General features: G+C 49.5%; 1 protein-coding gene across 1 annotated transcript in view; it reads right to left on the reverse strand.

Annotated features, from left to right (window-relative positions):
• The window catches only part of NOTCH1 (notch receptor 1), a 110,829-nt gene that overhangs the window by 33,651 nt on the left and 51,187 nt on the right, over nucleotides 1-25,991 (reverse strand). Inside the window, 13 exon segments of the mRNA XM_087704507.1 lie at nucleotides 315-399; nucleotides 401-426; nucleotides 2,572-2,689; nucleotides 2,692-2,722; nucleotides 4,308-4,500; nucleotides 4,698-4,808; nucleotides 5,749-5,982; nucleotides 10,923-11,036; nucleotides 15,524-15,637; nucleotides 18,112-18,297; nucleotides 19,781-19,936; nucleotides 21,783-22,016; nucleotides 22,473-22,595. Coding sequence (XP_087560633.1) covers nucleotides 315-399; nucleotides 401-426; nucleotides 2,572-2,689; nucleotides 2,692-2,722; nucleotides 4,308-4,500; nucleotides 4,698-4,808; nucleotides 5,749-5,982; nucleotides 10,923-11,036; nucleotides 15,524-15,637; nucleotides 18,112-18,297; nucleotides 19,781-19,936; nucleotides 21,783-22,016; nucleotides 22,473-22,595 — 1,725 coding nt within the window.

Genomic DNA, 25,991 nt, shown 5'->3' on the forward strand with positions numbered 1-25,991 from the left:
ATTGGGAGGAGTCGTCTGCTTGGCATTTTTGGGAAGCCTAGGTCAGAATGTGGATGAATCCACCTCCCTCTTTCCCCCAGAGATCCCTCAGCTGTTTTGGATCAACGATGTTTGGTGGCCAGAATCTCTATGGTTGGAAGTAGAGACCGAGGAGGGACGGTTGGCTTGGAGGCCAATTCCCTTCACGACACAGAAACGCCAGTGAAACCAGAAGTGTGGGAGGTTTGTTCTTCTGCTCCCACCCACCCCAGCTATTCTGGGACACCCCCACATTTCTCTCTGGCTGAAGCCCCTCCAAGCGTTGGCTCTCTCACCTGTGTAGGGCGGGAGGCAGTTGCACTGGTAGCGAGCAACGTCGTCAATGCATGTTCCCTGGTTCAGACAAGGGTTGGAGGCACATCTCGTTGATGTTGATCTGGCAGTTGGGTCCCTGGGGGAAGGAAGGAAATCTGTAGGTCCCACCTACATCTGGGGGCCCCAAAGCCACCCACACATTCTTTCCCAACTTGAAATGTCCCAAAGGTGCTTTTTTCAGAAGGCAACTGGACTTCCTTGTTTTTCCTTCTGAAGATGTTTCGCTTCTCACCCAAGAAGCTTCTTCAGCTCTGAGAGGATGGTGGGGAATGGAGCCCCTCTCAGAGCTGAGAAGCTTCTTGGATGAGAAGCGAAACATCTTCAGAAGGAAAAAACAAGAATGTCCAGTTGTTTCCTTAAAAAGCACCTTTGGGACAACCATGACCTAGAGGACTGAGAATCTCCACAGGCATTTAGCTATGCAATTTGGATGAAGACCCTCGGAAGGGTGTAGAAACGGATTTCCAGAGGAAACAAAAATTGCAGGCTACAGGAATCATTTGCACCACTCAGGTGACCCTGAGGACACAGAGAAAACCTCCAAGTGCCTCAATGACCCTCTCAAAGGATGCAAACGACCAGCTTTGTCTGCAAGGAACATAAATCCTTCCATTCTCCACCATCCAGTCAGAGCTGAAGAAGCTTCTTGGGTGAGAAGCGAAACGTCTTCAAAGAAAAAACAAGAAAGCCCAGTTGCCTCCTGAAAAACAGGAGGGACAACCATGACCTGGAGGACTGAGAAACTCTACAGACTTTTAGTCTAGACCGATGTTTCTCAACCTGTGGGTCAGGGCCCCTTTGGGGGTTGAACGACCCTTTCACAGGGGTCACCTAAGACCATTGGAAAACACATATGTTTTAAAAAAAAATACGAAACATAAAATAATTTTATGATTGGGGGGGTCACCACAACATGAGGAACTGTATTAAAGGTCCCGACATTAGGAAGGTTGAGACCCACTGGGCTAAACCGATGTTGCTCAACCTTTGCGACTTTTAAGGACTTCTACTCCCAGAATTCCCCATCCAATTTGAGAGTTGAATTCCACAGGTCTTAAAATGATCAAAGTTGAGAATGTGGGGCAGATAGACCTTCTGATGGTTTCCCCAAAGCTGGAGGGGTCAAAATTGAGATGAACTGCTTTGACAGCCCACCTCCCCAAATATGGATTGTCTACCCAAGCCAACTTTCTTGGACAGGTAGTTAACTAAACCCTTCCAGTTGAGTCAAGGGTTTATAGTATTTATTTATATCTCAACCTTTATCTAATGATTAGTCCTTGGGCCATATCAAAGTACAGAGTTCAGAAACAAATTGTTACTAAAATTTGATAAAAGCAATTTAAAATGGAAATGGATAAAATACAATTTAAAATGAAATTAGAATAAAATACAGTCTAAATGAAATTGGAATAGATACAATAATTTAAGATATAGGTGAAATATGATAAAAATTATATTTCGGTGTCACCCCTGCAATCTACTCCAATCAGTTCAACCTATGCCAATCTCAACCAAACCGTTTAGCTTAAGTCCCATGCTGGGTAAATGTTAATTTCAGATTCTGGCTACACAGAAGGTAAGTTGTTTTGATATGGTGAACCCAATGGATCATTTCTTTAGTATATAGAGTGATACCACTTTATAGTATTTATAGCATTTATTTATGGTAGCTTCGCTTCTTTCCTTGAATGCTTAGTCTAAGCTGAAGACCAATGTATAAAAGAAGAGTACCGTATTTTTTCGGACTATAAGACGCACCGGAGTATAAGAACACCATGATTTTGAAGAGGTAAATTTTTAAAAAAGTTTTTGCACTCTGCAGCCTCCCAAACTCTCTGCATGCCTCATTTGCGCGGCCGGGGCAGGGTGGGGGGTGGGGGGAGAAGGGCATATGCATAGCTTAGGGAAGCTTGTAGAATGCTCCCGGGGTTTGGGGGGGGGGTGTGCCGCAAAAACGGCCCTTTTTGCTCATTTTTGCCCTCCCTAGCCCCAGGAGCACTCTGGAAGCCTCCTAAAGGCTATGCATGCCCATTTTTGCAAAGGGGACAGGGTTTCGGGAGGCCAAAAATGCTGTATTCAGTGTATAAGTGGAACCCAGATTTTTGCCTCTATTTTGAGGGGAAAGGTGTGTCTTATACTCTGAAAAATACGGTAATTTGTCATGAGTTGACCAGAGTTTCGGAGGGGCAAAGTGGGGCGGGGAGTCCAGATTCTTACCACTGAATCCTTCCTGGCAGGTGCAAATGTAGCTGCTGGTCATATCCTTGCAGGTTCCACCATTCATACAGGGGTTGGACTCGCACTCGTTGTTATTGATGTCACAGTTTGTCCCCACTCCAGCCCGGGTTCGCAATTGCACTTGTAGCTTTGATTCCAGGAGAGACAAAAGACAAAGCATGAAACGATTGGATTGGGCTGGTTTTCTACACTCCATTCCATTCATCCCTATTCTATTCTATTCTATTCTATTCTATTCTATTCCATTCCATTCATCCCTATTCTACTCTACTCTACTCTACTCTACTCTACTCTACTCTACTCTACTCTACTCTACTCTACTCTACTCTACTCTACTCCATTCCCATTCTACCAGTGTTGGGATTCAGCGGCTCGCACCTATTCTGGAGAACTGATTGGTAACTTTCTAAGCAGTTTGAAGAACTGGTTGTTGGAAGAAATCTCCTTTTGTTTTTTTCCACTTTGCAGGACTAATCCTGTAAGGAAGGCAGGAAGGAAACATTCTGGTGTTGTTTCTAGCCTAATCTTTACTGCCCTGCTTACAGAAACTGCCTCTCCGGTTAACCCTTATTACATTGTGACAGCAAAGCGCCCAGCGACATGAGTGATTAGTTGGCCACACCCACCCGGTCACATGACCACCAAGCCACACCTACCCAGATAGTCATTAGGGCAGAGAACCGGTTGTTAAATTATTTGAATCCCACCACTGCGTTCTACTCTATTCCATTCCATTCATCCCTATTCTATTCTATTCTATTCCATTCCATTCCATTCCATTCATCCTTGTTCTACTCTACTCCATTCCATTCTATTCCACATTTATTATTCGATTCGATTCTAAATTCCATTCTATTCTGTTCTGTTCCGTTCCATTTCATTCCATTCCAATTTTCTTATTCTATTCTATAAACGTTCTTGGGGTTTCCCAACCTTGGGGGTTTTAAGAAACATGGACCTCAACTCCCACATTTACAGAGAGCCCTTGTGCATTTTTAAAGTATGTACATTCTATAAAAGTGGACATGTATTGAGTTCAATCATATCTGTGCTCCCAGGGCTTCATCTCATTCTTCCAATTCTACCTTGCACAACTATCCTGTGAGGTAGGTTGAGCTAAGAGAGCATGATGGGGGTGAGCTTCTGTGTTTGAGCATTTGCGTGAAACTGTGTTTCCTTGTTCCTGAGCAAAACACCCAACTCCATCCTTGCTCCCCCAAGGACAACTTGTGCATCAGAGTCAAAAACGCTGCTCCCAGCAGCCCTTTGGCTCCCTGCCCTGACTTTCAATTAAAAATTTTAACAAATGAGAATCTAAAGCTGCTATGTAGCAATCCCCTCCCACCTTGTTTGATTTCCTGAAAGGCTTCTGGGCCCAGCAGGGCCCTTAGAAAATACAAATTTAAATGTACCGACAAAGAAATAAAGGGACACTAGTATAGATCTATCTCAAGCTGTTCAGCTCTCATCAGCTAGCCATACCCTTCTGGGATTCGAACCTGGTCCGCTTGCATATTAGGCAGATTTATTAACCTCTAGGCCACAGGCTCTCCTTGCTTTGTCGGCTACACCAGGGGGAAGGTTGCCCCGATAGACCGGTCTCACCAGAAAAACACTTAGAAAGGACAAAGAGAGGTGCCATCCAGCAATTCCCCCAAAGCTTCCACCACAAACGGCCCCTCCTGCCCGGCGCAACCTTGCCCGCCACTCACCCGTTCAGCCCATCGTGGCATCTCCCGTGGACACAAGGGTTGCTGCTGCACTCATTCACTTCCGAGAGGCACATGGGGTCGTGGAAGCCTTCCGGGCAAAGACAAGTGAACCCGTTGATGCCATCCTTGCAGGTGCCCCCGTTATGGCAAGGGTGGCTTTCACACTCGTCGACGTTGATGCTGCACATCCTCCCTGCAGAGAGGAGGGGAAGCAGTGAGGATCCTGACTCAGGGGCAGTGGTGGGATTAGCTGAACTGGGCAGAATTTTAACAACCTGTTCACCTGAACCGGTACAAACTGGCTGAATCCCACCTCTGCTCAGGGGCCACGAAGCCCACAAGGGAAGGGGGACCCCCATGCTTACATCTCTCCCTCCCATCCTCTCTCACCTGTGTATCCTGGCTCACAGGCACATTCGTAGCCATTGATCTTGTCCACACATTTGCCATAATCACAGGGGTTGCTGGCACATTCGTCCAGGTTGATCTCACAGTTGGGCCCTTCGGAAAAGAACAGTAAAAGGGTGTGGCGGTAGGAACCCAGTGAAGCTGAAGGCATTTGTGAGGCTCCCTGGGGGCTCCGATCTCAGTGTAACCCCCAAACCATAACACCCCCTTCCTCCCCAAAGACTGGTATTCAGTTTCCCAGGGAGTGGGGCTCTGAAAAATCCCAGGGTTGTTTTAAGAAAGTTCCCCCACATCAGAACTTTGGAATCAGGTCATCAGTACTTTTGGGGGGCGGGGAGGAATCTGTCATAACTTCAAACATATACAGATTAATGGAAGGGACATTGTAAGTCATCTAGTCCAACCCCCCCCCGCCCCCCGCTGCCCAAACAGGAGACCCTACACCATTTCTGACAGAGCCAGTCTCTTCTCTAAAGCCTCCAAGTGATGAAGCTCCCACAAATTCTGAAGGCAACTTCTGTTCCATGGGTTGATTGTTCTCACTGTCAGGAAATTTCTCCTTATTTCTAGGTTGAATCTCTCCTTGTCAGTTTCCATCCATTGTTCCTTGTCTGGCCTTCAGGTGCCTTGGAAAACAGCTTGACCCTCTTCCTCCTCTCTGTGGCAGCCCCTCCAATATTGGAAGACTCCTATCCTGTCTCCCCTGGTCCTCCTCTTCCCTAGACCCGCCATGCCCAGTTCCTGCAACCGTTCATCCTAAGTTTGAGCCTCCAGTCCCCTAATTACCTTTGTTGCTCTTCTCTGCACTCTTTCTAGAGTCTCAACCTCTTTTTTTATCGTGGTGACCAAAACTGAATTCTAGGTGTCTCAAAAAATAATAATCAAGAACTACCAGAGGTGGGACAGCCCCAAAGATCTCCGAGGCTTCTGTCCTTCATCTGAAATACACGGGGCAGCCCAGATCATTTGCCGAGGTGCCTCTGCTGCATCCTTTGGTGGGAAGGCCAGAGGGAAGACCCCGCCCTTTCCTTACCTGTAGTGCCTCGCAGGCAGGAGCAGGTGTAGGCGTTGTCCCTGTCCTGGCAGGTGCCTCCGTTCTTGCAAGGTTGGCTCTGGCACTCGTTGATGTTGTTGTCACAAAGGCGCCCAGTGTACCCAGGCTGGCAGAGGCAGGTGTAGGTGGCAATGCCATCCCGGCACGTGCCGTAGTGGCAAGGGTCAGGGTCACATTCATTGATGTCCGTCTCGCAGTGAGTGCCCGAAAATCCTGGGGGGCAGAGAAATGGAAAGGGTGCAAAACATCAAAAGAATTGCGACATGGTTCCGCAAAGCAGCATTTCTCTTCCAGGTGGCGGCCAACGACAGAAACCAGGGCATCCTTCGTCCCCTAGATCGGGTGCTGGGAAGAGCAGCTGATGAATTCTAGCGCTCAGCCGGCCTGCAGGTGCTTCCAAGGATGATCCCTGGCCACTTGACCGTAGTTATTTATGGCTGGAAAACCAGCAGATAGGAATGGAGGTTGCCTACCTACCAAACGCTGCTCTTTCTTACCCTAAGGATGGACTCCATCTCCTAAGGTTCCCAGCCAGAAAGATGGGAGTCCGTGAGAAAGAAAAGGAGTGGGCTGAGTGTTGTGGCCTACTAGCGGCAGAGGAGCTGGCAACAGAGTCGGATAGTGAGGAGGTTGGGGAGGAACATGGGCCAGTCCTGGAGGCTGGAGAAGGCTCGGACGAGGGCTCTGCATCAGAGGCAGAGATGGGGACGAGGCCATCTGATAGTGATCAGCTGCCTTTGGAGCTAGGCAAGAGTGAGGCAGAGGAACAGCTGGAGCCTGTTCTCAGTGGGCGCATGCACAGAGCTGCCAGAAGACAAGAACAGCTGAGAAATCAAGGTCGACTTGGAAGTAAAGTCACAGGTGGACGGTGAATGGCCCCTCCCATAGGGAATAAAAGAAGAGCAAAAGGGGAGGAGGCTTTTGCAGGAAACAATTTTGCGGCCTTCGATACCATCGACCATGGTATCCTTCTGCGACGACTGCGGGAGGTGGGGGTGGGTGGCACTGTCCTACGGTGGTTCTCCTCTTACCTCTCGGACAGGTCGCAGTCGGTGTTGGTCGGAGGGCAGAGATCGACCCCTAGGCCCCTGAATTATGGGGTGCCGCAGGGTTCGATCCTGTCCCCCCTCCTGTTTAATATCTACATGAAGCCACTGGGTGAGATCATTCGACGGCACGGGATAAAATACCATCAGTATGCAGACGATACGCAGCTGTATCTGTCCGCCCCGTGCCAACTCAGTGAAGCGGTTGACATGATGTGCCAGTGCCTCGAGGCTGTTAGGGACTGGATGGGGGTTAACAAGCTTGTACTCAATCCAGATAAGACCGAGTGGCTGGTGTGTTTCCCTCCTACTAATTGGCCAAGTGTTCCATCTCTCAGGCTGGGGGGTCAAACAGTACGCCCCTCAGACAGGGTTCGCAATTTGGGAGTCCTCCTGGACCCACAGCTGACTTTTGAACACCACTTGTCGGCTGTGACCAGGGGGGCATTTGCCCAGGTTCGCCTGGTGTACCAGTTGCGTCCCTACCTGAACCGGGAGGCCCTCACAACTGTCACCCGCGCCCTTGTGACCTCTAGACTGGACTACTGCAACGTGCTCTACATGGGGCAGCCCTTGAAGAGCATTCGGAGACTTCAGCTTGTCCAGAATGTAGCCGCGCGAGCGATCGTGGGTGCACCTCGGTTCACCCACGTAACACCTATCCTCCGCGAGCTGCACTGGCTGCCTATTGGTCTCCGGATACGCTTCAAGGTGCTAGTCTTCACTTATAAAGCCCTTCATGGTATTGGACCTGGGTACTTGAGAGACCGCCTGCTGCCAATTACCTCCACTAGACCGATTAAATCCCACAGATTAGGCCTCCTCCGAATTCCATCCGCCGGCCAGTGTCGACTGGCAACTACCCGGAGGAGAGCCTTCTCTGTGGCTGCTCCGACCCTCTGGAACGAACTCCCCGTGGAGATTCGAACCCTCACCACCCTCCAGGCCTTCCGCAAAGCCCTTAAAACCTGGCTGTTCCGACAGGCCTGGGGCTAAAGAGCTGTTGCCCCCGTCTCGAATGGTATGACTGTTGTGTGTTTTAAATTATGCATTGTTATGTTTCATTTTTTAATTTTTTGTCTGTATCCCCCTTCCCTGGTTTGAGTTGTGAGCCGCCCTGAGTCCCCTTCGGGGGAAAACAGCGGCATATAAATATAATAAACAAACAACAAACAAACAATTAGTTTGTTCGATCGTTTCAGGAGTGTGAAGATCTGTCCGTGAATCTCAGGGATTCTGTGCCCAGTCTTCCCTTGCACAGCCCCTCCTTTGGAAAATATTGACATGGCAGCATTCCAAGACAGAAAAGGTCTGTAGTTATAAATATTCCTTTGAAAGGCTGTTCGCCAGGCCTTGGCTGAATGGGAATGAGAGGAATTTACATTTGTTTCATAAAAGGTTCTTTTTTTCAGGACCAGGGCTCGGCCTCCTGCTTTTTGGGGAAGCCGAGGTCAGAACAATGAGCGGGCAGTTGGAGAAGAGGCCCATTCTCCTTTCTGCCTTTCCCCACACTCCCCGGGACCTTCAGAAAGTATGAACAGAGGCTGGCAACAATATCAGGGTACCCAAGGCAAGTCGCGCGGTGGCAGAGTGAGCAAACTCAATTGTTTCAGATAAACAGGCACATTTGCAACCGAGCATTTTGCAGCTTCGGGGGCAATGGGGGGTGGGGGACACACACCAAAGAGCGAGCTCCCCTCCTTCCAAACAAACTTGCCAACTGTGGCTTCTGCTCGGGCTTTTGGGGGTTCACGGCAGGCCTTCCCCTCACCCTGCAGCCCCAGAGATGCTGCAGGCAGGAGACAAGTGGGCAGGAGACGGGCCGGGTGGCAGGGAGGCTGCCAGGCCAGGGCACGGGACCCAGCTGGGGATCCGTGCTGGGGGGAGGGGGGGAAGCAGCCCCGTCCTCTGGCAAACACAACCCCTTTTCTTCTGGTTCTGGGCAATCCTCCCTGCCTGTCTGGATCCGGCTGGGGGTGGGGGAAGGGGGGGTGCAGTGTATTCAAAAGAGGACAACAGCAGCCCCTTTCTCCCGCCCGCCTCCTCCCGCCAGCGGACAAAAGCAGGAGGGTGGTGACGGGGAGGGAGCCAAGCGGGCAGACAAAGTGGGCCTTTGACTCCCCCCACCTGCCCCTCCCCGATGGGGAAGCCCACACTGCGGCTTTTCATCGCTGCTGCCGCCCAACCAAGACGCTCATTAGGGAAGAGCCGCTGGCAGCCGGCCGGCCCCACAAAAGTCCCTCTGTTTGGCGAGGGGGCTCCGGGCTGGGTTTTGTCCAAGGGCGCCTCGAGCTTCCCTCACCCGGCACCCCACCCCACCCCGTGCTCACCCTTTCTCCTGCCCGGAGACGAGGGGCCAGAAAAGAGGGGGACGGTGCCCAGACAGGACTCCCTGACTAGCCCAAAATGGCAGTTCGTTTTTAAGCTGGGATGGAGAAAGTCCGGACCGAGGCCGGAGGCAGGACGTGGCCCCTCTCTCCCCCTTCTCCTCCTCCTCCTCCTCCTCAGCTCAGAGCTTCAACTTTTGCAGCCCCCCTCACAGACTCAGAGAATTGTGTGTTTTCCTCCCCTTTTTCTGCTGTTTTCTTCCTCAGGTCCAGGAAGATGTTTCCGCTTGAGGGAAACTCGAAGCTGCCATGTGGAAGAACCTGGGGACACCTGGGAAAACAAAGCAGGTGGCCACAGCTTCTCCTTTAGGCCCGCTTTTCTTTCAGGGCTGCCCCTTGGGGCGATTTTAAGGAGGGTAACTGGACTTGAGGCTGAATTCAGGATGGCCTTAGCCCCCCCCCCCCCCCGGTTGGGCAGGAGGTGGGAGCAGCAACACGACACGTGTTTGAAGAAGACTTTGGAGAAGCGGACAATCTGCCTGAGGCTGGAGCAGAGAACCACTCGAGCCGGGACAGGAGTTCCGCTCATCATCATTTCGGTCAGCATGTGGGCATCATGCTTTTGCTGTTCCCAACCCATGTGGCCAGAAGCTGCCTTCCGTAAACAGCCGGGGGCCCGGGGCCTACCCACGAGACAAGGGGAAGCCTGGGCATCTGTGTTCCCGCAACATTCAGCAAGCTTTAACACCTCCCCCCCCCTTGCAGGCTTCATCAGTCACCAAACAAGACCTCTTTTGAAATTTGGAAGAATCACAGCCCTTCATTCTTCCTCTTTAGAGATATATTTGCAAAATTCCCCACAGCAACAACAAATACACATTTCTTCTTGTCCTCTCCATATCATATCAGCAATGAGCATCCTGCCCGTTAATCCGAGACAGAGTTAGAAAGAAAATCAAAGGGAACAGCCACACCCCACCCTGAGAAATGCCCCCATCAGTTATCCAGATCGTAAATCCCATTTCCCCCCTCCGCAATAAAGCTCAGAATCAGGGTAGGAATCTCAGTTGCACTTTCCCTTGCCCCCATATTGGAAAATACGTTTTGGACAATGTAGCCCCAGAGGAAGACGAGGCGATAAGAACATTTTTAGAATGTGTGGAGATGGGGAAACCGACAAAAGAAATACAAGGAAAGGGGGAATCAGAATATTATTCTACATGGAATAAATGGTATAAATGGTTAGAGGACAGAAAGGAGAAGTAGGGAAGCATAAAATATGTATAGAAGTGTTAGGATGCAGTGATAAGTTAAGATAGAGTTGAGCTAAGATATAGTAGCTATATGTAAAATGATATTCTGATGCAAACAGCCAAGTATAAATATTTAATAATAGACGTAAATAAGTTAAGAACAAGAGGACCATGGATGTAAGATAGGAATGTATAGGAGGGAAAACATCTATTGTAAAGACATAACGATATGGAACTTATGATGGAACTTTTTTGTTCCTTTGTTGTTTCAATCTATGTTTTATTTTGTTTATGTGTTTAAAATAAAAGAAAAAAGAAAAAAGAAGAAAAAGTGTTCCGGAAATGAAAAAAACACAAATTGCACTTGCTTAAAATCCCATCATTCTCCCCCCCCCCCCAGGTTTTTCCCACCAGGGAAGGGGGCTTAGTTACTGTCCCCGACAGGACTCAAAAAAACTGGCCAGATGCCCCCCTAATGGGCTTCCTCTGGTCTGACCTCCCTCCACCCCCCCCACCCCAATGCTTACCTTCTGTGCATTCACACACGTAAGCATTTGGTGCGTCCACACATTTGGCTCCGTTCTTGCAGGGAGTGCTGGCGCATTCGTCAATGTCGTGTTGACACAGGTGGCCATTAAACCCTGGCAGAGAAGAAAAAGGGACTGGCTTGGATCCAGGACGCCTGGGCTCCTGCTTGCTCCCCTACCCCACCGTGGAAGACCCCCTTGGTGGGGCAACTTTTTCGGCCCATCCCGCAAGAACAATTTTTTCACTGTGATGTCTTCCCTTAACAAACAAGGATCCGAAAGCGATGGTTGACCTTGTTGGTGCCAAGTGCCCAAAGAGCATACGAATACACGCCCATGTGCCTTAATCCCCAAAATGCAACTTGAGTGCCCCCCCATGCATGCGGCCCACACATGCGTGCATGTTCCCTGCAGATGCGCCCTGCCCCTCCACACATGCACCCCCCGGACCACATTTTGGCTTCCTGGTTAGTGCAGGAGACTTTCCGAGGCCAAAATGGGGGGCTCGTGTGGCACCCCCATGCCCCGTTTTGGCTTCCCTGATCTCCAGTTTCTACCTCCAGTGCGCCTGAGTTTTCTCTTGCATTTCTGCCATGCAGAGGCGCCTGCGGAGGGGGAAAACTGTGGAGATCAAAGAAGGCCCTGCCCCTCCAGTGCATGCATGGCAGAGAACTGAAGACCAGCTGGGCAGTGGGAGGTGCACACCCATGTGCGGTGGAGCTGGGTTGGGTGGCGGCTGGCATGCCCACAGAGGGCTCTGTGTGCCACCTGTGGCACATGGGCCATAGGTTTGCCACCACCAGGACAGGCGGAAGGATTTAATGGACGTGGTTGGGAGGGAGGGGCAGAAGGGCGTCCTCCCCCTCCTTTTAAACCATGCAAAGAAGGGCTTGAAACTAACAAGCAGAAAACAGCTGCAACTTGAATGATTTCCATTCAGACAGCATCCGCTCCCTCTCTCTCTCTCCCTCTCTTCTTTTTCTATCAACATTACTCTACCAGCTGAAGCCCAAAACTATGTTTTAATCATGATGGACGCTTCCTGGAAAACCCAGAAGGACCCCCGTCCCATCTTGCCCCACTCCCCCAAAAAAGCATCCTGAGAAGAGAAATCGAAGTCAAACAGTGGCACGTCCACATCTCCTCTTGCCTTCCCAGGAATCATTAAAGGGCTGTAATAACAGCAATCCCATGTTCCCACCGGCCTCCCTCGCTACTCTTTTGGCCTTCCCAGCACAGGGACTTTATTTCACGATGGGACTAAAACTGTGGCCACTCACCCACCCAGGTGAAATCCCCAGAGCACTGCAGGGCTGGCAAGGGCCTCATTTTTGCTAATCACAGTCCATTTTCTCAGGCAGGTGACGAATGAAATCCAGATGTTTGAGGTCCTAATAATACTGGGTTTTTACCAAGATGCCCCAAAATGTGGATTACGTTGCCAAAGGCTTTCCCAGTTACCCCTTTGCAAAGAACCTCACAACCCAAAGCAGGGTCACAAAACAAGCATTTGCAGACCAGAATAAGAGCATAGCAGAGTTGGAAAGGACCTTGGAGGTCTTCTAGTCCAACCCCCTGCTCAGGCAGGAAACCTTGTACCATTTCAGACAAACATCGTCCAATCTCTCTCTCTTTTTTTTTAATCTAATGTTGGGACACTCATAGCTTCTGGAGAAAAACATTAATCATTTCACTGATTAATGGTTCTCACTGTCAGGAAATTCTTCCTTAGTTCCAGGTTGCTTCTCTCCTTGATTAGTTTCCATCCGTTGCTTCTTGCCCTACCCTCTGGTGCTTTGGAAAATAAGTGGACTCCCCCACTTCCTCTGTGGGAACCCCTTAGATCAGGGGTGTCCAAACTTGGGAACTTTAAGACTTGTGGACTTCAACTCCCAGAATTCTCCAGCTGGGGAATTCTGGGAGTTGAAGTCCACAAGTCTTAAAGTTCCCAAGTTTGGACATCCTCGCCTTAGATAGTTCAACACAACTAAACAACTAGCTTACCTGCCCATTTGAGCCTAGTTTTGCATTAATTTTTTTAATGCTCTTCTCGACCAATCGACTGAGCTAACAGCCAGACTAAAGATAAAAATGAGGCTGTAATAATGACTTTTTTCTATAAACACAGTCACACACAGATGCCCCCCCCCCTACTTGCAAAGCTGCATTTCCCTTGCAAGGGCGGGACAGGCAGACGGGCGTGTTTCAAGGTCTCTTTCCAATTCATCAGCATTCAATGAGTTTTTGTTTTGCTCAGCTCCCTGCTATAGTTATTAGGCTGCCTGCATAGCTCTGAAGATTCCTGATTTACATCTGTAAAGCCCCCGCTTTACATTAGCTGCCCCCTTCCCGGTCATCTTGCCCACAACCTCAACATCCCCCTATCTGGCTATTTCCAAAGAGAAGGAGGCTCCCTTCAGACCCAAAACTCTTTGGTCTCCCAGACAGAGGAGGCAGGCACGAATAACAAAATCCTCCCTTTTTGGAATGGAATGGAGTGGAGTAGAGTAGAATAAAGTAGAGTTAGAGTTAAAGTTAGAGTAGGGTAGGGTAGGGTAGGGTAGAATAGGGTAAAATAGGATAGGATAGAATAATAGAATATAGAGTTGGAAGGGACCTTGGAGGTCTTCTAGTCCAACCTTCTGCTCAAGCAGGAAACCCTTTACCACTTCAGACAAATGGTTATCCAATCTCTTCTTAAAAACTTCTACTGTCGGAGCATTCACAACTTCTGGTGGCAAGCTGTTCCACTGATTAATTGTTCTCACTGTCAGGAAATTTCTCCTCAGTTCCAAGTTGCTTCTCTCCTTGATTAGTTTCCACCCATTGCTTCTTGTTCTACCCTCAGGTGCCTTGGAGAATACCTTGACTCCCTCTTCTTTGTGGCAGCCCCTGAGATATTGGAAGACTGCTATCATGTCTCCCCTAGTCCTTCTTTTCATCGAACTAGACATCTCCAGTTCCTGCATATGTTTTAGCCTCCAGTCCCCTCATCATCTTTGTTGTTCTTCTCTGCACTTTTTCTAGAGTCTTAAATTCTTTCTAGAGTTCTTTAATTCTCCCCAGAGAAGAATTGTCTCTCTTTCTGCATCGGCTGCAATCCGTGTGGCTGCAATGGATGTGGCCCTGCAAAGCGAGAGCTGTGTGGCCTCTTTTCCTTCATGGAAATCACCTTCAGCTCAGGGACACCCGAGAAGGAGGGCAGACCAAGCCAGCCCTACAGAATACCCAGCTGCTCTCAAGCACAGGCAGACACTGAAGCCAGAGGTACAAGGGGAGAAAAATCACTTGGACCATTCAACCAGAGGTGCGTTTCCTAGCGCATAATTCGGAAGTAGTGGCAGGGAATCCTCGTTACGGTCACCATTTGGAGCCGAATTTCCATGCTTTAAGAAGCAAGGAAGTGGTTAAGTGGGATCTCTCTCTCTCTCTCTCTCTCTCTCTTTTGCCTTTAATTAAGCCAATCACTGCCGTTGTTAAGTGAATTCCATGGCTGCAGGAGGGAGAGAGGATTTAAGCGTCTGAACAGCGCAGGGCTTGTAATGATGGACCAAGAAGACTTAGGGGTGACTCTCCTCTTAGCCCACCCTACTTCAAGGGCATTGACCTTAAGCAGACCCCCATTCGAATTCCAAGGAGAAAGTGAGCTCTGTGCCCAGTAAAGAAAAGCCAGGGTTGGGATAAACCAGGAATTCACAGAAAAACAACCTCTTCTTTTCCAATTATTCACTTTGCTTTCCACCTCCCTTCTCAAACCTTTTTGGGCTGAGCTAAGAAGGGACCAAAGGGACAAAAATCCAATGAAACCCCCTTCCCCCTTTCTGGATTTTATTATAGATTCTAGCTGTTATTTATGATTTTATACTAGAACTTTTAATCTTATATTTACTGAGTGTTTTTTATTTGTTCTGGTCTCTGACTGTAATCAATCGATTGAGTGATTGATTGATTGATTGATTTTTCTTTTCTTCCCTGTCCACAAAACACTACAGAAGGCAGCCCCATCTCAGGCTTCCTCTAGGCAGGACACCCGAGACCCCCCAAAATGAAAACACCCCGCAAAATAAAGAATCAGAGACCACTGAAGAGGCTGTGACAACGTCCTTGCAATTCTTGTGTGTGTCTGTGTGCCCCCCAAAGAGAGAAACCTTTCCACCTGCCGAGCTTCTAAAAAATGCATTAAAAAGTAACACACATCCCCACCACTACCCACCCACAGTCAACCCTTGTGCCTCTCCCTACCCATCCAGGGATAGACAGCTGCAGGACATAGAGGATTTCTCTCCCTATCATGCATCCTAGTAGTGATATTTGAAGGAGGGTTGGGCCACATTTCAGACCTTTAAGAGCCCCTCCCCAACATACCCCCCCTTCTCCTCTGAGTTGCCCAAAGCAAAACGATTCCCACCCCCCTCCTTCCCCGACACCGCCTTGGCCATTTCCCCAACCGCCCACTTGGGCTGGCCTTAAACTGGCCAGCCTCCTCATGGCCTCTGGGCCAGGGATTAATTCTAGCCCAGTCTCCACCACTACAAAGAGCTTTGTGCTACAGGCAAAAATCAATCCTCTCCTCCAAGGCCCTCCCCTGCTCCCGAACGTACCCACGGGGCACACGCAGGCAAATTCGTTGATCTTGTCCACGCAGTTCCCGTTGTGGAGGCAGGGGCTGCTGGCACATTCGTCCGTGTTGATTTCACAGTAGACCCCCTCGTAACCTGCAGAGAGGAAAAACAGTGGTGAACGGGGGTGGGGGTAAGAGGGGTCTCTTCTCTCCTTGGAAAAAACGGTTGCTGTTGTTGCAATTGTGACCTGCCCAGGGTTGCTTGAGATGGGCGGTTGTGAAAATCTGATACATGAACAAACAGACAATTCGGTCTTAAACTTAAAATAAGGGGGGCGGGGGTGGTCCCGATTGGATTCAACAATCTCAGGGGCTGCCCCAAAGAAGAAAGAGTCAAACTATTCTCCAAAGCACCCGAGGGAAGGAAAAGAAGCAATGGGTGGAAACTAATCAAGGAGACAAGCAACTTGGAACTGAGGAGAAATTTCCTGACAGTGTGGACAATTCACCAGTGGAACAGCTTGCCACCAGAAGTTGAGGGTGCTCCATCACTGGATGTTTTTAAGAAGAGATTGGATAAATGTTTGTCTGAAATGCTATAGGGCAGCGATGGCGAAGCTTTTTCTAAAGGCGTACCCACACCCAGAATTCAATGCACCCCACCCACCTGCGCACGCGGGGGGAGTCGTGCACATATGCACGGGGGGGGGGAGTTTTCAGCCTCCCCAGGCTGCAGAGGCTTTCCTGAAGCCTGGGGAGGGCGAAAACAGCCTCCCCCGGCCCTCCAGAAGCCCAAAATACAGCTGGTCGGCGGCCACATGCATGCGGGAGCTGATGGCTGCGTGCTGGCAAATAAGGCTCCACATGCCACCTGTGGCACCCATGCCATAGATTCTCCATCACGGCTGTAGGGTTTCCTGCCTAAGCAGGGGGTTGGACTTCTCTCCAAGATCCCTTCCAACTCTTCTATCCTATCCTATCCTATCCTATCCTATCCTATCCTATCCTATCCTATCCTATCCTATCCTATCCTATCCTATCCTATCCTATCCTATCCTATCCTATCCCCATTCACTTGGTGGCTTTATGAAACAAGCCCTGCTGTGGTTAAACTCATGTCACACCCAGGACTGCCAAGGCGAAATCTTGTGGCGTGCCCTCTCTCTTCGCCAGCCCACTGTTTTCAGCTGCTTTCCTTGGCCAGCCCAGTGCCAATCTTACGGGCACACAGGACCTCCAATTTCTCCCAGGCTCCCCGAGTGAAGTTTAAAGTCCTCCGATCTGGGGTCAGCCTTGCCAGCTCAGCCGCTTAATGCCCAAGGCTCTTGCCAAGGAATCAATTCGGGCCTTTGTAAAGCAGGCTCTGGCAGCGGGGAGGGGGCATGGGAGGGGGGGCAAGAAGGGAGAAAGGAGGAAGAACTTGGAAAAACAGGGCAGAGCACAAGATTCTCAGCTCCCTCTCCCCCTCCACCCTCCAGCCGACTTCAGCCAGGGACGCTGCCAGTTAAAGACCTACAGAGCAGACTTGGTGCTAAAATCGGTTGGTTTGTTTTTCAAAACAAAATCCAGCTTGGCGTTTTTATGGCTGTGGTGCAAATCCAGTTTGTTGGGTTCGTTTATTCATCTGCGGCTGTGGGCGAAGTCAGCTACTGCGTTCCTTGGAATTCAACCCAGCTGCTGACTTCTGTGGTTGCAGGAAGCAGCCTGTGAAGGCATCACCTGCTTCATTTCATTGGGCTTGGCGTGGGGTACCAACGCAGCAGCTCCATTTGGTTAACACTGGTTTTTAATTCGGGGATGACTATGAGTTGCTATGGCCCTGGTTCACCCCAGCACTGCTCCAGCCCCTACCCAGGCTTGAGTGGAGCAGTGCCGTTTCCCTTGCAAGGGGCCTGGATTGGATAGCACCTCGAAAGATACCAATAGCACCTAGACTTATATACCGCTTCACAGTGCTTTTACAGCCCTCTCTAAGCGGTTTGCAGAGTCAGCCTTTTGCCCCCAACAATCTGGGTCCTCATTTGACCCACCTTGGAAGGACGGGAGGCTGACTCAACCTTGAGCCAGTTAGGATCGAACTCATGGCAGTGAGCAGAACAAGGCTGCAATACTGCATTCCAACCATTGTGACACCACAGCCCTTCCTTCCTTCCCATTCCCATCTTCCTTCCTTCCTTTTTATTCCCATCTTCCTTTCTTCTTTCATTTTCATTCGCATCTTCCTTCCTTCCTTCCTTCCTTCCTTCCTTCCTTCCTTCCTTCCTTCCTTCCTTCCTTCCTTCCTTCCTTCCTTCCTTATAGCACTTAAACTTATATACCGCTTCACAGTGCCTTCCAGCCCTCTCTAAGCGGTTTATAGAGTCAGCCTCTTGCTGACCTGGCTCCTCATTTTTCCCACCTCGGAAGGACGAAAGGCTGAGTCACCTTGAGCCTGGTCAGATTCAAACTCCAAATTGCAAGCAGTAGCAGAAGTAGCCTGCAGTACTGCACTCTGACCACTGCACCACCGTGGAGCTGTTACAAAACCAAGCCAAGCACTAAAGGAGTTAAGGCCACCCCCTCCTCCTTCAGGCCCCGAGAGCCGCCCATCCGAGGGGCCCAGAAGGCCGGGGCAGCCGGCAGAGTTACCTGGCATGCAAATGCACTGGAAGACCCCAATCTGGTCCAAGCAGGTGGCATCGTTCTGGCAGGGGTTGGAGGAGCATTCGTTGACGTCTATCTCGCAGCGGGGACCCGAGTAGCCCATCTGGCACTGGCACTGGAAGGAGCCCTCCGTGTTGAGGCATTTCCCGCCATGCTCGCAGGGGTTGGCACCTGGCAAGGAGGGAAGGAGAAGGATTAGGCACCGAAGGGGGAGGGGATGTGGGAATGGCCAAGAGGGCCACCAGGGGTCCTTCTCCGAGTCTTCCTCTTGTCCTTGCTTTGTCCCCTCCCCAATTCCAAAGCAGTCCTTCTGTCCAGCTGCTTGGCCAACCAGCATTGCACCCAAAAAAAGCCAAGAGAATTCCCCCAGCCTCCCACCCACCCCGATCGGGACTTTCGAAAGTCAAAGACACTCATGGAAGCTACGGGGTAGTCCTCGTCTTGCGACCGCAAACTGGGCCCAAAATTTCTGTGGCCAAGTGAGAGGTTAGTTCAGCGAGTTTTGCCCCCTTTAACTTGCCACCGTTGTTAAGTGAATCACTGTGGCGTTTACGTTTGTTACACTGTTGTTCAGTGAATCTGGCTCTCCCCCCCCCGTCATCCCCCTGTCCTTTGCATGGGAGAAGGTTGTAAAAGGAGAATCACGTGACCCCAGGATGCTACAACCGTCGTAAGTGTGAGTCAGTTGTGCCAAGTGTCGGAATTCTGATCATGTGACCCTGGGAATGCTTGTTAAACTTGTTAAGTTGAGGATTACCTGCATTTGGGGGGGGCGCACTGGCTTTGATATGGGGGCCAAACAAAAGCCCCATCTTTGGCAGCTGCGACCCTTTCCTCCTCCTCTCCCTTGTAAATAGCAACCCCACCCCCACCCCAATCCTGACCAGTCAAGGGGCAGAGGACTCCTGCTGGCATGTTGGATATGGCTAAATCTAAATTAGATGTAAATAGATCTAAATTAGATCTAAATAGATCTAAAATAGATCTAAATTACATCTAAAATAGATCTAGATAGATATCCTTCCCCCGAAGGAGCCAATACTGACCCCCACCCAAGCTTCAATGGAGCTACATCCAAGGAATAGATGGTAATATTAGCTGTACTGCCATTAGTTAAAGTGGTATTTATCTATCTTTATATAATAAAATGTTTGTAAACCTCACGAAGGACAGGATGAGCTGATGAATTTGGAGCCAAATTGACAGGGTCTGGATCCAGAGGCTCCTCCCACCACCAAGATGGGGTGGCAAATGAATTTAATCATCCGCCCCATCATCCTCCGTGGGGTGGAGTCGAGGCAACTGAATGGAGGTAGCAGGGCATTTGCTGGCCAGATGCCCTTCCGGTCGCCAATGCGGAGTTTTATTTAGCAGATATATTCTCAGAGAAATATCTGCCTCTACCTAGGATCGAACCCACAGCCTCCGGATTGTGAGGCGAGAGCTCCATCTCTAACTCTAACCTCCGCACTCTGGCAAATGAATTTAATAATATAAAAAAATTCGCAGGTCGGCTTTTCTGGGCCCCGAACCTCCCCGTGTCCCATTCCAAGGGACGGCCTGCCTCCTAAGGTCGGTTTTCTGTTCCAGTTCCTCCCCAGACTTTTCTTCAATCTCAGCCAGCTCCCACCCGGTGCCCCCGGTGCCCCCTTACCCAGCAAGCACTCGTCCACGTCCTTGTTGCAGGCAGGCCCCATGTACCCTGAGGGGCAGTTGCAAATAGCCCTCCCTGTCACGGGGTTGGTGTCGCAGTTGGAGCCTTCGTTGCAAGGGTTGCTGATGCAGGCATCCTCCAGGTGGCACAGCAAGCCTGCAAGAGGGCAGAGGGCAGACTCAGAAAGACACGCACACACTCACAAGATTCTCCCCCATCCATCCCACCAACAGGCAGTCAATGGCCCTCCTGACACAATGGAGGCAACCTGCTTACTGAATTGCTCGCTTGCATGCTAGTGTTGTGGCCTGCCAGCGGCCAGCAGGGCTGGTGACCGACTCAGACAGTGAGGAGGTTGGGGAGGAACCTGGGCCAGTCCTGGAGTCTGGGGAAGACTCTGAGGAGGGCTCTGCATGGGAGGCAATTATCAGCTGCCTTCAGGGTCAGACATCAGTGGGGCAGAAGAACAGCTGGAGCCTATTTCCAGTGTGCGCATGCACAGAGCTGCCAGGGGGAGAGAACAGCTAAGGAACAAGGGCCGACTCGGGAGTAAAGACACAGGGGGACAGTGAATGGCCCCTCCCATAGGGATTAAAAGAGGAGCGAAAAGGAAGGGGAGTTTGCAGGAGACCATGAGTTCAATTCATTTGGGTGAAGATCTGTTCCTGACTTCTAGTCAAGGAATTGCTGCTACAGCGTGGAGTTTGGAAGATATCAGCCTGGCAGCTCTCCAAGGTCTGTAGTTGTGACATTTCTTTGACAGGGGCTTTGCTGGAGAGGAATTCCCTTTAACCTAAATAAAAGAGGTTTTATCAGGACGAGGAGTCGGCTTCGTGCTCTTGGGAGGCCTAGGTCAGAAAAGCTACGTACTGAACCGTATCCTACCCAAACTGTTTGGGCATAATTTACTGGCAAAGCCAGGAAAAAAATACATAGCAAGATAGGGCTAACTGAGAGCCAGTTTGGTGTTGTGGTTAAGTCACCAGGCTAGAAAAACAGGAAATGGTGAGTTCTACTCCTTTCTTAGGCCACAAACCCAGCTGGGTTACCTTGGGCCAGTCGTGCTCACCCAGCCCCTAGGAAGGAAGCAATGGCAAATGACTTTCTGGAAAAGAAATCTTCTTGAGAAAACTGTAGGGAGTCCAGACAGCCTCCAAAAATAGGACAGTGGACCAACATCTGGAGACTTCTGAAAACGCAGGGACTAGTCATTCTCTTGTTTTCACTTTTTTTTTCCTTTTTATGATCCTGTAACCCCTTTAATCAGGATGGAGTCAGGGGCGACTGAATGGAGCTGAGAGTTTACTGGCCGGATGCCCTCCCTGACACCTAGGCAGAGTTCACAGCAAATATTTTATCTTTGCATTGTGATAGAGAAACATATGTCACTGCCTAGGATGGAATGCTCAGCCTCCCAAGTCTGAGGCAAGCGTCCTCACCTCTAAGGCCACCACACTACTACCTCTTGTTGTTCCATAACCTCTGCACATATATTGGGACTACAACTCTGTCAGTGTGTATGAGAGTTCATGACTTGGCAGAGACATGGTAACAAGGTCAGCCAATGAATAGACGTGGCAACTGAGTCAGCCAATGAGGGCTGTTTAGAAACTGAAACAGTATTTGCTACGTGAGCAACAAGGAGACTGCAAGGAGCCTGGGCGTGGCTTATCTTCGGTACTAAAGCTCTGAGTCTGTGCTGAGCTCAAAAACTAGTCTGCTGCTCTGAACTGAAACTGTTCTCTCCTCTGCTTGTGTTTTCTTGTATTTGCTACCACATTGGAAAAATCTGTTTGGTTATTGTACATTTACTTCATGTGTTATATTATATATAAAGAGAAGTTAGAGAATCCTGCTGAATCAGTTACCTGTGTGTGCTTTCTGGATGTGATGGCTGCAACAAACTCTTGACAAACTCCCAGAATTCCTAGCGGGTTCCTGTAATCTTAGCCCAGTTCCTGCAACCCTTCTTCCTCTGCCCCCCCCCCCCCCCGATACGCACCTGTGCGACCATGTGGGCACTCGCAGTAGAAAGAGGCCACCCGGTCATGGCAAGTGGCCCCTGGAGAGCAGGCGGCACTGGCACAGTCGTCGATGTTCTCGCTGCAGTCCTCCCCCGTCCAACCATTCACACAGACACAGTTGTAGGCCCCTTGGGTGTTGTAGCAGGTGCCACCATTCTGACAAGCGTTGGGAATCAACTGGCATTCGTCCACGTCTTCGGCACAGTACTGGCCTAGAGGAGAAAGGAGGGGGTTGACCCAAGTTCTTCACAGGGGGAGAGGGGGAGACCCCCTAAGTGGTCCAGATGAAAATCTGTATGGCCCTCCCAGGAGAAGGGCAGGAAGGGCTAGACGCGTAGTCCTCCACTTACAACAGATTGTTTGCGCTGGGAAAAGTGACTTATGACCGTTTCCCACAGTTACGACTTAATCTCAACTTTCCAGAACAGTCCCTACCGAATCGCCTGAGCATTTTCTTGTAATATCCCAGGACCAGAAAATGATGGATGGGGAAGGGATGAATGAATCAGAAGGAGAACTGATTCTCTCCTAATTTTAGAAACAACAAAATATGTTTTCAACCAGCGGTGTCAAACTTGATTTCATTGAGGCCTGCATCAGGTTTGTGTTTGACTTTCCTCCCTTTGGGGGCTCTCAGATTCCGCCCCCCCCAATTGGTGTGTCCTCACCTGTCCATTCAGGTGGGCACTGGCAGTTGTAGGTGTTCACCCCATCCACACAGGTGCCTCCATTCCTGCAGTTGTGCCCAGGACAATCGTCCAGATTCTCTTCGCAGTTCTGGCCTGTGAAACCTGCCGGTGGAGAAGAAACAAAAAGGTCAGGTGAGACCCATTCTCAGCCCCCACCCCCACCCCCCCGGGAGAAGAAAGGAAAACCCCAGGGTCACAAACCCAGTTTTTTTTGCAGAAGAACCAAGGTTTAATTTCCAGCCTCCCCAGGAAGGGTAGTAAAAGGTTCTTCTTTAGGAGCTGCTGCCAGTCAAGGCAAAGAACGTAGAAATAAATGGGGAAACTTGAATCAATAAAAAACACTGAATTGCATCTTTTTATTTAGTGGGGTTTTCTTATGGAAGAGACCTGCCACTATGTTCAGAATCAGAATAGAGCTGGAAGGGACCTTGGAGGTCTTCTAGTCCAGCCCCCTGCTCGAGCAGGAGATCCTATACCATCTCAGACAAATGACTGTCCAGTCTCCTTAAAAACCTCCTGTGATGAAGCACCCACAATGTCTGAAGACAACTTATTCCACTGATTAATTGTCCTCACTGTTAGGTGTCTCCTTAATTCCAGGTTGCTTCTCTTATTGTTTAATTTCCATCCATTGTTTCTTGTCCAGCCTTCTGATGCTTTGGAAAATAAGTTGCCCCCCCTCTTCCTGCAACTGTCATCTCAGTTGCTCTTCTCTGCACTTTTTCCAAAGTCTCAACGTCTTTTGTTTATAATGTGGTGACCAAAACTGGATGCAGTATTGCAGGTGTGGCCTCACTAAGGGCTTTATAAAGCGGCACTAATACTTCATGTGATCTTCTATATTATTCTGCCTTTTGCCTTCCTGATTTCCCAGTCTAGCCTGCAGCTTTGGGATTTCCTTTCTATTTCTTTGTCATTCCAAGTTACCACTTTTCTTCATTAAATAGTAATTCTTTTTTTTTTTTTTTTGGCTCCTTTTTCCTTCAAGAATTTCAAGCAAGGCAAGGAAAACCATAGTGCAAAATTAAAACTGCAAGATTTGGCAAGATTATTAACATGTAAATGCCTGGGAATTACACAACATCCAGAAGGGGGACCCACAACTTAGTCCTTAAGCGAAACAGAGGAACTGCTGCTGTGCTTTACTTTTCACTCCCTGTTGTTACTGAGAATGGGTGCTGAAACAGGCAGTCGTTAAACGAGGACAACTTCGATTTCAGCACCACCTGACTCTGGATTTCCTAGTGGTCCTCTGTCCTCTTACTAACTCAGTGCTAATTTAGCTGGACAAATGCATGTTTCGCTCCTGCTGTTTTGGGCTAGTTAATAGTCAGGGATGGAGCAGTTTTGCTTCCTGTGCTCCTGTCCAAGAAAAATGTTTTTTTCTAGGATTCACTGGTATGCAAACTAGCCGAAACTGGGCAAAAACTGGCCCATGAGCTTCACAGCCCTCCTGCCATCAAGAAACGCCTCCCCCAGGGAAGAGGGGAGATAATAGAAAAGAAAATACTAGTATATAGGTATATATTCAAAAGTAAGATACAAAGGGGGGGGGGACATAATCAGGATAGATTTGAGAAGGAAAGGGAACAAGAAATGATACCCAGCTATTTTTGGGTTTCCGGAAATACCACCCCAAGAAAATAAAAATTAAGAGCTGGAAGAGACGCCTACGACAATAGAAACGGAAAGGAAGAGAGAAGAGGAGATGAGAGGAAGAGGAGGGAAGGAAGATAGAGGTAAGGAGAGGAAGATGGAAGGGAGAGAGAGAGAGAAGGAGAGAGGGCAGGAAGGGGAAGAAAGGAGTAGGGGAGAGGTAAGGGAAGAAAGAAGGGAAAGGAGGAAGGAAGGAAGTAGAGAAGGGAGGGAGAAAAGAAAGTGGTGTCAAAACAGGCGAGGGATGGTAAATAAAGCAACCCAAATGGTATATTATAACATTGTAAATGGAATGATAAATGTATAAGAGTGAGGATTGTAAAAAAGAATAACAACTATGCGAATGTATACCTATAATTGTACGTAAGAGAATAAAAAACTTTTCTGGGGGGAAAAAAGACCCCCTCCACACACACACACATTCCCTGCCCTGCAGAAAACAGCCTGCATCTGGCCCAGCATCCTCTCCCCAAAGACAGGAAGTCCCGAAAGGAAAAATCCAACATAGGAGAGATAACGCATCAACCAGGAATAGCGAGGTAAATAATCCAGCCTCCTTTGGACTGGGGCCTTCTGAGATGTTTGCCATTGTAGATCCCGACGTTTCCAGCTGGTATTGAGTTGAGAATCGAACCGCTGCAAGGCCAGCTGTTTTAAGGTCAGACATTCTCCCAATCTTGGCTTTGGACTTCAGCTCCCAGAATTCCCTAGCCAGCATGTGGACTGTGGAATCCTGGGAGTTGAAGTCCACAGCTTTTAAATTTCCCAGGTTGAAAAAAAACGCTAGTTTAGGTACTTATGAAAGGGAAAACTGACACCCCCCCCCCCATTTCAGGGGTCTCCAACCTTGGCAACTTTAAGCCAACTTTAAGTCTGACTTCAACTCCCAGAATTCCCCAGCCAGCTTTGTTCATTCATTATTATGTTGTCGTGGTTGTCATTATTCCCCAGTTGCGCTAATCACCGTCATGGCTAATGTTGGCTGATTTACTTCTCTTATATATTTGATCCATCATCATCGTCATGTCCCCGGCAAGGGAAAAAGTTTCTCTGCATCAGAACGTGGAGGTCGGTCTGGGGTGGTCCAGCCATTGCCCCCCACCCCTTCCCGAGCCAGATGCCAGGAACACAGCCATGGCTATTTTCATTTCCTTATATGGTTCTTCCATAGATCGCTTGCTAAGGGTTGTTTAAATATCTCAGCATCCTGCAGAAAACCGATGGCAGAGGAGCCAGGAATGCAAATGGGGGCATTGTAGGAAAAAAGGGGAGGGGTGTGAAACAGTGAAGTGAAGTAATCCGGGCTGGGTCAGGCTGCTAGGCGAGGGCAAGGGGCACTCAAAATAAAAGAAGTTGGCAGAAAACTTGTGAGGTTGCCAAATCTCTCCCACAAGAGCACTGGAATCACGCCAGACAAGTTGTTGGCTATTTCCAACCATGCGCTTTACACGTGGCTTCCACAGATGCCCTCCGTATCGCTCCCGAGTCTGGCAGGAGCTTCATCCCTGGAAGCTTTCAAGAAGAGACTGGACTGCCAGAAATGGTGTAGGGACTCCTGCTTGGGCGGGGGGTTGGACTAGATGACCTACAAGGTCCCTTCCAACTCTGTTATTCTGTTATTATTCTGTTATTCAGAAGTTGTGGGAGTTTCGTCACTGGAGGCTTTCAAGAGGAGACTGGACGGCTGCCCTCTGTCAGAAATGATGTAGGGCCGTGATGGTGAACCTGTGGCACACATGGCACAGAGCCATGCGCAGCCATATTTGCTGACATGCCAGCAGTCAGCTCTGGTGTGCATGTGCACACTGGCGAGCTGATTTTCGACCTCTTGGAGGCCGTTTT

The sequence above is a fragment of the Thamnophis sirtalis genome, unplaced genomic scaffold (genome assembly GCF_051295495.1).
Source record: "Thamnophis sirtalis isolate CommonGarterSnake01/CBP01778 unplaced genomic scaffold, rThaSir2_p1.2 scaffold_2, whole genome shotgun sequence".
In the NCBI taxonomy this organism is placed as follows: Eukaryota; Metazoa; Chordata; class Lepidosauria; order Squamata; family Natricidae; genus Thamnophis; species Thamnophis sirtalis.